The 12,795-nt window shown below is 44.3% G+C and overlaps 1 protein-coding gene across 1 annotated transcript; it reads right to left on the bottom strand.

Annotated features, from left to right (window-relative positions):
- Nucleotides 1-1,953: 1,953 nt before the first annotated feature.
- Nucleotides 1,954-11,270, bottom strand: adnpb (activity-dependent neuroprotector homeobox b). The gene is made up of 4 exons (XM_029436165.1): nucleotides 10,818-11,270; nucleotides 7,519-7,635; nucleotides 6,537-6,629; nucleotides 1,954-5,956 (listed from the first exon to the last, which is right to left on the bottom strand). The coding sequence occupies exons 2-4, from the start codon at nucleotides 7,624-7,626 to the stop codon at nucleotides 2,996-2,998; spliced, it is 3,162 nt and encodes a 1,053-aa protein (XP_029292025.1). The 5' UTR covers nucleotides 7,627-7,635; nucleotides 10,818-11,270; the 3' UTR covers nucleotides 1,954-2,995.
- Between the last annotated feature and the right edge of the window lie 1,525 nt (nucleotides 11,271-12,795).

Genomic DNA, 12,795 nt, shown 5'->3' with positions numbered 1-12,795 from the left:
TGTTATTTATCACTCTAGATTGTTTTGGTTTGAGTTGCAGATGTCTACTGTAGAAATATCTGCCTTCTCTCCAATATAATACAACTAGATGGCACTCGGCTTGTGGTTCTCTAATTTGAAAAACTCAACAGCAATGTCTTTTTCCAGAAATCATGACCCGGTTACACAAGAAAAAAAGTCTCATGTAGGAACTATTTTCTTTATACCGAACTACACCCTCCAACCTTATCACCTCGCAGAAGGAAGCTTGCATCTACTGATGGACGAGAGGCTTGTGGCAGCTCGAGATGTAAACATTAATAGTGTCCTCCTCTGCTGAGCTGTAACGTTAGCTAGCTGATTAGTTGCACGGATCTTTCTGCGCAGTGATGCGGTTGGTGGGCTGTTGAGTTTTTCAAATGTATTTTTTGGAGCTTTGAGCACCACAAGACAAGATCCATCTAGTTCCATTATATTGGAGAAGGGCAGACATTTCTACAGCCGATATCTCCAACACTCTGCAACTCACAAAACAATCTAGATTGATAAATAGCGCTACAGGAACGAGGGAACCTATATTTTGGGGCAAACTATCCCTTTAAAGTTTTCATCATGTCATTGACTCCTTCACCTTTGATTACTATGAACAAAAAGATTAGGCTTTATATAGCAGTGAAATCTCTTACACCCCACCAGATATGTAATACTGCTCTTTTCTTGTGAGAATAAATTGGTAGGCAACTTCCTTTTGGTTACCAAGCAATGCTGGTTATTACTGGAACTGGGAAAAAATCTCATCTCTATTCTAAACATGACAAAGCAATGTCAAATCTCATTAAGATGATGATTTATATGGATGTGTCGAGATACATCAGACCTGATTGGTAAATGTAATATACAATTGGCTAATTTGAACGGTCCCTTATATAATATTCAATTAACCTGGGGGAAAGCATCATTGTCATACCTGGAGATTGCTTTACTTTCTTGCGCAACACCATCACACTTTGATGTCACATTAAATTCAGAATCGACCAAAAACTAAATGACAGCCATCTTTCATGGCAATGTATGCAACCATTTCCCTGGCTGCTGATCTGGATGTGCATTGCTGACCTAATTGTAAAGTTTAAAGACATGATAATCTGTAGAAATCCTACATTATAATCGCTCAAATCATACTGAAAATTGCCTATTCACCTTTGTAGCTAAATATATCCACATTCTTTAAATTGTATAGAATAAAATTAAAGTAATTTTCTTTACTTTCATTCATGGTGAAGCTGAACATTGTCAGTGTGTACCAGTTGGTACATCCCTGACTTCCCATTGGTTTACACTCCCTCTGAAAACCACTGCCTATTCAATGCAACAACAAAAGAGCTGCACTGGTTTGCAGTGTTTTTCTAGTTGCGCTAGTTTTTCTGTTTTGCAACAGAGATATTTGTTAACATTTGGTTCTTGTTTTGGTTATTAAAATCTCTAAAACCTTTGTGGCTTGTGACCCCTAAAAACCCTTCATCACAGGTTATGGTCTTAGTGTGGTAATAGGCTGTGAGCAATGATTTCTACTCCTCCTTGGATTTAAGAGGCCTGAAGCAGAGAAAGAATCCAGCTATCAAGGCACCATTAGGCATAAAACCATTATCCTCCAAAGACGAGTACCCTATAGGCCCTTTTCAACCAAAGAGTGCACTTCATTTACTGTTGTACTAGTCAACTAGTCACACTACTGTGTTGAACCACTTGAGTATCATTTTGCTTAGAGTAACATATTGCAGTTTTAAGTAGCAAGTTTAAAGAGAAAGTATACGTTTAGACAGTTGCATACAAAAGCTGATTTACAATACTCATAATCTAAAAAAGGAAAAAGACATTCAAAGCTTTTTGATCTATTGCTGTGCATCAAGAATCCTTTTTGTGCACAATCCCGGTTGTTTCTTACTTTGAACAAAGAAACTGGCATTGCCATTATTTCTGTGAGAAGCACAATTACAGCACTTTATTTTTCATAAATGCTTAAGTGAAAAATGAAAACATAAAACAAATACACACAATTCAAAAAACACAAAATAAACACAACCGTCTTTAAAAAAGAAAAAAAATCGTTTTTGTGGATGTCAGTGTGGTAGTTACTGTCGAGTCTTGTTGGGCAAAGAAACACCAAGTTTAAATTGTGAAACTAGAACGCAAGTACAGTACTGTCAAGGCTCATGAGCATGAGGCTGCAGAACGTTGATGAAATGCTCCTTTAAACTGTAAGAGAATAGCTTAGCACTGCTATTCTTTCAGAACAGAAATCATTAAAGAAAAAAAAAATCTAAATCAGGTTTAAAGCAAAAACAAAATCAAATTCTGTTATTTCATTTATATATAGATATATTATTTTGCAAAAAAACTAGGTTTTTGTTAAAAAATAAACTTAAACATACAAGAAAATACCAGCCACCAAAGCGACAACTATCGTTAAGCATACCAATGTAGAACATATGAAGTTACCTTACACACAGGTAATAGCAAATATTTAAGGGTACATGTACGGCAACATCTGTCAAAACATGTCTAAAAGACTGTACAAATTTACACTACCATCGCTGTATAACTACATGAAAAATGATGGATTATCTGGTCAGCTTAAAAAGCTTTACCTCACAACAACTCAATATTTTAAGCCACACTTGCGTGTTCAGTGGCTAAATCAACGTTAATAGCTCCTTATCTCAATGTAATAAAGTATATAGAAGGCAAAAAACGTTCTATTTGTTTGGTGTGACTTCTGTTGTCTTCCCCTATTCGGAGAAGAAACATTAAAACCTTTGTTCACAAATCTTTACATCTTTCCTAGCTGCTCGTTGAGTCCTGCCTTTAAAAGTCATTGGGTGGCTTGTTTTGAGTTCTCCTTCACAGATACCCAATGTGACCGGGCCGTGTCCTTCAGTTCAGGCGAGGCAGATTTGTTGCCGTGGATCAAATCTAAAAGTGTCTCCGACTGTGTGAGTCTTTTTGATTTTATCAGTCAGACCTGCTGTTTTCCCAGCTGGGCCCCGTCTCTCCTGCTTCTTGCAGATGATGGTACAAACTTGGGAATAATGATGGGTAGAGTGTCCCTTCCTTTAGCAGTCTGTCTTTCTGAGCCCTCTGTGGAACCGAAGCCATTCTCTAAATGCGCCTCTTCCTCCTCCTCATCATCATCGTCATCGTCATCATCTTCGTCGTCATCTTCGTCTGACATGTGGTCTGGATCTGAAACCATCTTAGTCTCTGTCCCCGGCTCTATTCTCTCCTCAGCTCCGGCAAGCGGTTTGTTACCATGGAGATGTACCTCTCCCTCTCGTTCCTTGTTATCCTTCTGCTGCTTGTCCTCATCACTGTCAGAGTCGATGGCAATGGGCTCTGAAAGGTCTAGAGGTATTTTCTGTGGTAAGGTGCTGTTGATTGTCTTGGTTTGGTCTCTGCTGGCACTATTGGGTTTTGGGACAAATGGCTTTGCTTTAGTACCTTCCCCAGTTCCCTTCCATGGTAGCGCCACACCACCATTAGCAGCTACAAGCTCCTTATGTTTCCGGAGAGCCTGCTCTGACACCCCTATATTTGTGCTGGATGTCCGTCTCTTGCTATGTCTGCCCTCGAACACGCCATCCTGGACAAACGCCAGCTCGTGGCTCACTTTTCTGACCTCGTGCATACTGAACCCGAGCAACACGCCGGCATTCTGGGTTTCGCATTCTTGCACGCATTTTCTCCTTTTGTTGACAAAGTGGCTGGAGATGTCCGACTTCCACAACCACAGACTGGCTGCCAGCTTCTCCACCTCCCGCCGCGTGGGATACGGAGCTTGATTGAAATACTGCGTTAGAAATGCCTTCCTGGATTCGTACGACTCGTTTTCGTGTCCTTTGGGGTCGAGAGCCAGAACTACAGGTTCATCTGGATTTTCTACAAATGTAGATGGACCGTTGCTGTCCCGTGGGTGGGCCCTTTCCCCAGGGGGCCTCCTTCGTTTTGGCGCACTAGTGTCAGAGCTATCAAAGCTGGCTCGTTTGAGAGCGCTGCTCTGGGCCTGGCTGACCCGAGAAGACTGAGCTGGCCGGCTGTCCTGCCCATTTTGAGTCTTCCCTACACCTCGACAGTGCACCAAGTGTAGTGTGATGGTGGAGGCAGTCATGTTACTAGTATAAACCCCCAAGCAGTGAATACACTTGTAGGTCAGTTTCTTTTCTACAGGGTGGACTGTCTGAATCACCTGGTGCCTCTCTCTCAGGTGGTGGGCCAGAGAGTCTGAGATTGGGCCTTTGAGGATAGAGAAGCAAAGAGGACACAGCGTCTTGCCCACGTCCCGCTTGTAGGGCACAGATGCTTGTGGAGCACTCTTGGTGGGTGCACTGTCAGCAGCCCCTGAAGGTATTTTGGGCGGGTGCGGAGGCATTAATCTCTTGCCTGATATTAGAGAGGCAGACAAGGCTGATGATGCAGAGGTGTTGTTGTTTTGAGCGTGAAACGCCACCGACTCCTCAGGGGCGTCTCTCATGTTGTAGGTAGTGACAATCAACTGAACATTCTTGGGATTGCCCTGCTGCAGAGTGAGGTCAAAGGTCAAGGGAGAATCTGTGCGTGGGCCAACGCTCTCGTCGGGGTGCGACAGCCGCATGTGGGACACCATCTTCTCAACGTCATTGAAGGTGGCCCGGCAGTGTGGGCAAGACAGCCCGTGGATCAACATGTGGTTTAACAACGTGTCACTGGGGAGATAGCGGTTGCAGTACAGACACTTGCTGGTGAAGTTGTGGATCTTCATGATGTAGTTGGCTACAGCCGGCACCTTCTCCGCTTTGTGCTCCTTCTCAAAATGAGAACTGTATACGTTCTCCGGGAAGAGCTCATTGCAGATAGTGCAGATTTTCCACTTCTGTGTGTAGGATGTGCCAAGAACTGAGGAGCCACCTTTCTTGGCCGTGACTGAGGCTACAGTAGTAGCTGCTGCCTGGACACGGGAACCCAGAGAGTTGGATTTGAGTGAAGAAGAGGCACTGACCACAATTGGACTCCGCAGGCTGCCGCCAGAAAGTAGCTGCTTTGCTGCATGCGACTGCTGGGGAACAGAAACCTGGGCGTTCCCTGGTAGAGTAACCCTCACCTGCTGGCTGCCAATAGAGAACGTCTGGCCCTTTAACCTTACTCCATCATGTTTCATCCCAGATAGAAGACTTTGAGCGTTGAAGCCCGTCTTTGATGCGATGATAACTCGGCCCAGCTGCTGGGAGCCAGGAGACCTGGTGGTGGCCATTACTGCACCTTTAGGGCCCATCCCAATGATAGTCTTGTCCCCCAGGGTTTTGGGTACCATGATGATGGGTTTTGGACGGGGGACTATCACACTGGTGTGGCCAATCATGGCAGTCACCTGGTAGCCAATCCTTTCATGGTCCTCAATGACGTGTTGGACAAGTGCCTCGTAGGTCCGAGGAACAAAGAGACACTTCTTGCAGTGAATCTGGTTACTGTTACCATTGTTTGTGTTGTTACCCTCTGTATTCCCTGTGGCACCATTCTGAGCATTTGCCTTATCTCCTGGTTTCACAATATAGGGCTGGGCCACTTGCTGGAAGTGTTCCCTGTAGATGTGCTTTCGCACTACATTGTACAAAGGGTCCCTGTAGGTGCACTTTTTGCAGTAGTACACCGCCTGTTCCACACTGTCCCCGGTCCTTTTTAGCACCCCGTCCTTCATCACGAGTCCACCGGTTCCCACCACCATTCCACCGGGGCCCTGCCGCACGGCACTGTTAGGCATGTGGAAAAGTTTGATGTGCGTTTCCAGAGTCTTTTTGTTGCCATTGTAAGTGCAGTAGGGACAGTTGAGCAGAATGTTGTTCTCAAAGTCCTCGCTGTGGACATTGCGGAAATGGCTCTTGTATGCAGAGAAGTACTTGGATGAAAAGAGGCAGCCAGTGCAGCAGAACGGCTTTGATCTGTAGTCCTGGAGACAGAGGTGGGAAAAAGCTTAAACTTGACAAGTTCTTTGTCTGCAGGGTTCGTACAGCTTTTAAAAAATTCAAGCACTTTCAAGGTACCTAAATCAAAACTTTCCAGACTCTAAATTGTTACTATAAATGCATTTATGAAAAATAAAGTTTACAGAAATCCTTCAAACCCACAGCAATCCCTTTGTCTGTTTGACCAGCTGTTCCTATTAACTTTGAGTGTTTGTTTTGATCATTTTTTAATGCTTAGCTAGCTCCAGTGAACTTCCCGCCTGGTGTGAGACGCCAGGAGACGACAAACAAATATGATATTTCATTTCAAATACTAAAAGATTTTTGCTTTATAATATTCAGAAGTTTAATTTGTGTAAATGAAACTCCAGATTGTGTTGAAAATCAAGCATTTCTCAAGGATTATATTCCTCTCTCTGAGAGAGTTAATATGATTGTATTGTACCTTTACACATTTTTCTGTTTTTGTAGTGTGAACATAATTAATAAGAAAATAGATTCAAATATCAGTGTTGCAAAAAAACAGGACGTTTATGTGAGTGCGTATCTGATTGCGTCACACACCTGGACTTTGGTATGTGATGGTTCCCACATGCACACATCTTCCCAGCTAGTGTGCTTCATATACACTTCTGGAGGAGTGAAGTCTTTGTAGTCCTGAAAACAAAAAGGAAATTAACGTTAATAATTGATGATGATGAAACAAAAAGGCACAATCAATAAAGAAAATATATATTGCAAACATTCACAATGTTTGGAATACACAATGGCAAAGACCGCCTCACAGATGCATGAGATACATGTATTATTGGTGGAATCATTTCAGTGTTCTTCTTTTGGGTGATGCCGAACTCAAAGCTATAGCATGCTTCATGCTTGGGGCTGGAAAATAAGTCAATATTTACACTGATGGCCTCAGATATAGATTCTGGCTCATAGTTCTCATGTGTAAATAAATGACAATTACATTTTTACCAAAACCTTACTCAAACATGAGGCGCTGTGAGGAGCATGTTTGTGCCGAGGCCTGGATGATGAGTTATGTAAAGTCTTTGGGTTCTGCTTTTAAGCCTGAGGAGCATATTTCTCCTACATTAAGTGCGATATAACAGAATGAGGACAGGATGCCATTGAGGGTAATAACATTATTCTGTCATTTATATGTGTCCAGGTCATAGATTCCTATCATACATTTCCTACATTTATGCAGCAGTGTCAGGCACACTAATGCTGAACGTTTACTTCCCGCATTGAGCCAAATGGAAAAGCCATCTCAACTCCAAAACTGACCTTATTAAACCAAAACAAATGTTCCATATGTACACCAATGCCACGTGTATAAAAACAAGAACCATCCTTAAACCTCAGTAAGAGATGAACACGATGCTGGGAATATGAATTTGAAGACAGTCATATTCAGCAATCTCGAGGAAACTCCAGGTAATGTCTACACTGTATACTTGTTAAGGCTAAGCTATTGCTACAAAAAGGAACAGTGGAATTGGTGGCAATCATTATAAAAATACCAAAGTCTGGGCAAGCTCACCTCTAGGTGATCTCTACAGAACTCCAAGCCGATGTCTCCCAGGACTCTCTTGACATTTTTCCTCGCTTTCCGCAGACTGCCCAGGTTATTGGCGGGGAGCTGGAACATTCTGCCCGCCTGAATAGAAAAGAAACAGACAGCATGTTATCAACAGGTGTACGGTTGACTTAACCTGCCTAGTTTAGCGCCTAAAAGGAAAGCCTTGATAAAAAACCCTTTGCAAAATTAAACATGCAACATCGATGGCTTCATTTATCTGTTAAAGTAATGGATGCATTTAGAAAGTTGTCGGTTACATAAATCTTTCTTAATGTCTTTACTCAGACATACGATTAAAGTTGTTTCCCAATAGATCATCAAACCAAAGGGCACCCTCTTAGTGGGTATTCACAGCTGTTTTGGCGCAGATTTGTGCAAAGTTATTTGTGTAAACTGTGTAAAGTTATCACAGTGGAAACATTTTTTTGCACAGCGGCAAATATTAATGCATGGGTGACGCAGCGATACACATTCATACCAATGGTTTCACACCATTTCAGATTGACATGCTGTGAAAATGCACCAGGTAGGCTAGAACAAGACTGCTAGCTTTTAAACTTGGATGTAAACAATGCAGGTTTCAAATCATTTGTAAAAAAAATTAAAATCAGCTTAGTTTGCAAATACTTTAAGAAGGAAATGCATTCAATATGAATGTACGCGAGCCAGTGCTAAATGTTTTATTTATGATGATTACTACAGCTCAGTTTTTGCAATGCCTTCCAGCTGTTTACTAGAACTAAAAAAGATCATGAGATTTTTTACGTGTGAGACCCATTTAAGTTTTAATTTGACCTGGCCAAAACTCGCCTAGCTATGTGCAATAGAAAGACAGAACAAACAGAAAGACGAGACAAAATACCATACACCCATTCATTATGTGCTATCATCAATACCAACAAGATCAGCATTAGTGATGGCACCTTTTGCCAGAGGAACTAAGTGCTGTTTAATTTGCTGTCCAAAAGTGGCTTGTCGAGTGTCTCTATTCAAATCAGAGCTCCATGTAGAAAGGTCAAAGGTCACTGATGCACGATGCCATAAAGGCAGCTCAGTGACAACAAACAGCACGGTCCCAAACAATCCCTGTGAACACCTCAGCTTGTTTCCCTTCTAGAAAACACAGAACAGAAAGGGGGAACTGCGTGTGTGGTTCCACCAACTGTTGGCCGACTGGAGAGCCAAAGAACCGGAGACATGTTGGTTGGTCCGCCTGCACATCTCACTGCCTTGCTTGCCTGCTGTCTGTCTACCATTCAGAAATGTGCAAGTGCTAGAGTGAGTGAAAGAGACACATACCCCTGCCCACTTCCCCTCTCTGTCTCCCTTTCCTGCCTCCTCCCATTACTTGCAGATGGCGCTAGAGAGCAGCTCCATTATGTAAGCCTCCCTTTGCTCTGCCGGCCCCCTTTTTCTCCCTGCCTCGCAATACCATCACAGAATGGCGCCTCCTATTGAGTCAGCAGCAGCCTCTACAATATGTCTGCAGTGGAGGGGGAAGGGAGGGGAGGGAGGGGAGGGGAGGGATGGGAGGGATGTTGGAAGGGAGGAAGGGGAGGGACAGAAGGAGCTAGCGAGATCAGTGAAGGGGGAGGGGAGTGCGAGAGAGGATGAGGTGGGTGGGTGGGGGGTGAGGGAGGTGGGTGGGTGGGGGGTGAGGGAGGTGGGAGGAAGAGCAAGGAGAGAGAGAGGGGAGTGTGAGGGGAGAGATGAGAGGAAAGGAGAGGACAGAGTGAGCAACGGAAGTGGAGGGGGGGAGGGAGGGGATGGGGAGGTCGGACAAACAGGCTCAGATGAGAGGGGAAGGGAGGGAGTGTGAGGGAAGGAGTGTGAGGGAAGGAGGGTGAGGGAAGGAGGGTGAGGGAAGGAGGGAAGGAGGCTGCGAGGGAGAGAGTAAATGGAAGAGGGTGAGAGAAAAAGAGGGGGCGATGGATATGCATGGAGGGGAGGGGGGTGGGAGGAAGAAAGAGGGAGAGAGAGAAAGAGAGAGAGCGAGAGAAAAAGCCAAGGAGAGGCTGACTAGGAGGGAAGGGAGGGAGAGAAGGAAGAGGAGGGAGGATAGGCGATAGGAGGCTGCTCTGCTCTCTCTGCTGAGGGCTGCTGGCAGAAAACAGGTTTCCCCCTTCCACTGTGTTGTGAAAAAAGAGGCCTACAAACCTTCAACCGCAGATTTCCTCACGCTCACCCAGTCCTCCACTGGGACATGATAACCTATGTTCTGGTTGACTACTGCCGTTCTCCTTCTACTTGTAGATGTTTACTGAGGGGAGAAGCTTTAGGTCTAATCTATATTCACACCAAAAAAGTTTGGGGTGATTAAAATGCACTGGGGTTAGTTGTGTTCATAGGTTCACCACCTGCCTTTAGCCCTTAACAATAAGTGTGGAGGGCTGTCTGTATGTGAGGATCTATGAATGTTGATGGTAGTGACCATAATCATAATCATAATCTGACACTTTCCCTGACCAAGTGACAGCACTCCTCCCCCCTGGATCAAACACGAGGTAGGAGTGCATCACAACCCCGGTGTCACCTGGCTGAACTCTGATCATATTTTAATCACCTTTTAGGAAGAGGAAAGGAAAACTTGCATAATGTAACAAGATTATAAAAACCCTACACCACAATTTGTCTGTGGTTGTGAATACGTTAAATGTGTCCACCCAAGACGAAACTCTCTGTACAGTAGTGCAGCTATACACTTTCAATATTCATATAGCATTTCTAGTATAGAAAACGTTGACTCGCAAGATCTGGACTGCCATGCCATCTGTGGCTGCTTTGGACCAAATCGTGAGGCGAAGTAACGTTAGTGTCAGTGAATGTAATAATCCGTGATCAACATCTGGCAGTATCCAGATCGATGGGTTTGTCAGAGAGCTGCTGCCGCTGACAAAGAATGGGGACACCGCGCTAAGTTAGCATGCTAAGCTAGCCAACTCGCATCAACAACACGGGCTGTTCAAAACTACTGCTGCCATTTCTGTCCTTATTTTTTTTTTTTTACACAAAAGGATATTGGCATGTAATTTACCCGGATGGTTATAAACAAGACTACAGGGGAAGTAATACAACTTGGTTACGTTGAACCCTCCTGACTTATTGAAACGTAACGTTAGTTAACGTTATACCGACAGCCAAGTTACCTTAGCTGTAACGTTAGTTTATCGACACCCACCGCATCACCGCAGGTAGCCACTGCTAACGACACACTATCTCGCTTTAACGGTTACGGCCAACATTATGACAAACAAGTTTACCTGCTTTCACATTCAGTGCTCCCGTCTGTGTGAAATGTGTCACCTCAGGATGACTGAGGCGATGTATGGACGCGTTCGCTTTCCCTCAGATAGCTCGGTAATATCCTTTCAGGTGACAACTGTCTTCGTGGTGGAGAACCAGCCACCCGGCCGTCGGTCGGTCTACCCTCCAAACCCGACTCTTCCTCGCCGAAACGGGCTATACTCTTCCCACTGGTCGGCAAACGGGAACAGAAAGCCTCCGAGCCTCATCAGACAATTAAAACCTCCATTCCCCGGAGTGGAGAGTGCGGACACATGTCCTATTGTCGGGAACAACTACCGGCGCACCCACTCTTTCAAATAGATTGCCTAAAATCTGCCTATCATTGCCTGGCAGCCGATATCGTTTTGCCCATTCTTTTCTCTGACAGACAATACACATCCAGCCTAGAAACTGCCCGATCCAAAATGGCGCAAATAAAAGGGGCGGAAGTGACATCTACTTGATTAGCATAAATAATCTCATTGTGAGATCCTCGCGAGCCCAGCTCATTAAACTCTTGATTGATTTGTCAATCAATTAGACCAATTAAGCAAACGTCTCTAAAAAAACACCTACCTCGTCCCTCCAATAGTGCGGCGGGCCTTTGGTTTCTGTGTTCGAGTCTGTGAGGTAAACAACCCAGCGCAGTAGTGGCGGGATCTGGCCGACAGCGGGCGTCCTTCTGGTGTGGGTTGTTCTCGATTTAGGCGCATGCGCAGGCTACACCTGGCACCCCCCCCTCCCTCTCCCCTGCGTAGGCTCGGATGTACACAGTGCCTCAGCACTCTGCTGGAGTGGTATCAACGGCTGGGCGAACGGTAGGTGGCGCTGTACTACACTACTGTTACTGACCAATACCCTTCTACCAAACTGACCGGAACTACTTTCCTGCACATTGCCTGGTGAAGGGCCGAAGGGCAGCCCCAATAACAGTGCTGCTTATATCCAATGTGACACTGCATTTCAAGAGTTAAAGTCCTGGTTAAAGTTTTCTATCAGCTGGGATTCCTTCTTGCCTCATCATCACCCATCAAAGTGGGCCAACTGACTAGCGTTATTTAACTAAAAATTTTAATTTAGGAATATGTAACATATAACTTGATTTCGACAGACACGATAACATTTCACATCACTGCAATCAAAATCTACATTATCATTATTCAAATAACATCTAAAGATAGGCTATATAACACTTCATGGATGGCATTGTAATAACTTATGTAGATTGTACATTTCTATTAACTTTCAGGGCCCTTGCTTGAGCAGCTGTCCGCTTGGTAATCCAACCTTGCACACAACTTTCATAGGTGAAAGGAGAAATGCATTCATATACAGCACCAGTCAAAAGTTTACTGTATATACCACATCCTGCTGCAACCTCTGTATGACATTTTCATTAGTGTATGTGAGAGAGATGTACAACCTGTTGACAGTCTCAGGTAAGAGTGTACCACACCATGTGCTAGGGAAGAACATAGATTGTGGTTGAAAGCTCGAAAAGAAGCTAGTAAGTGGACTTTGAAAAAAGTTCAGACCTTTGGCAGCTCCATCTTAATAGTTTACATTAGTGGTAGACATTATAAGAATCATCCATGTCTGATTTCATAGAAATCTACAGCTTTGCGCACTTGCGGCTGTGGCTCAGGATGTAGAGTGGTCGGTGGTTCGATCCCCAGACCCTGCAGTCAGCAGTCGAAGTGTCGAAGTGTCCTTGGGCAAGGCACTGAACCCCAAATTGCCCTGGTGTGTGTGTGTGTGTGTGTGAATGGTCGTCCCTACTGACGAGCTGATGTGCACCTTGTATGGTAGCAACTAACTATGAATGTGTGTCAATGGGTGAATGCTGATAAAGCACGTGTGTTATAAAGCACTTTGAGTGATCGGTCCATTTACCATTTGTTTCAGGTTTGACCTTGATAAATGAATATCAATAAGAAGTTTTCACTCATTGTA

Source organism: Cottoperca gobio, chromosome 7 (genome assembly GCF_900634415.1).
Source record: "Cottoperca gobio chromosome 7, fCotGob3.1, whole genome shotgun sequence".
NCBI lineage: Eukaryota > Metazoa > Chordata > Actinopteri > Perciformes > Bovichtidae > Cottoperca > Cottoperca gobio.
This window is presented reverse-complemented; position numbering and strand designations above follow the sequence as displayed.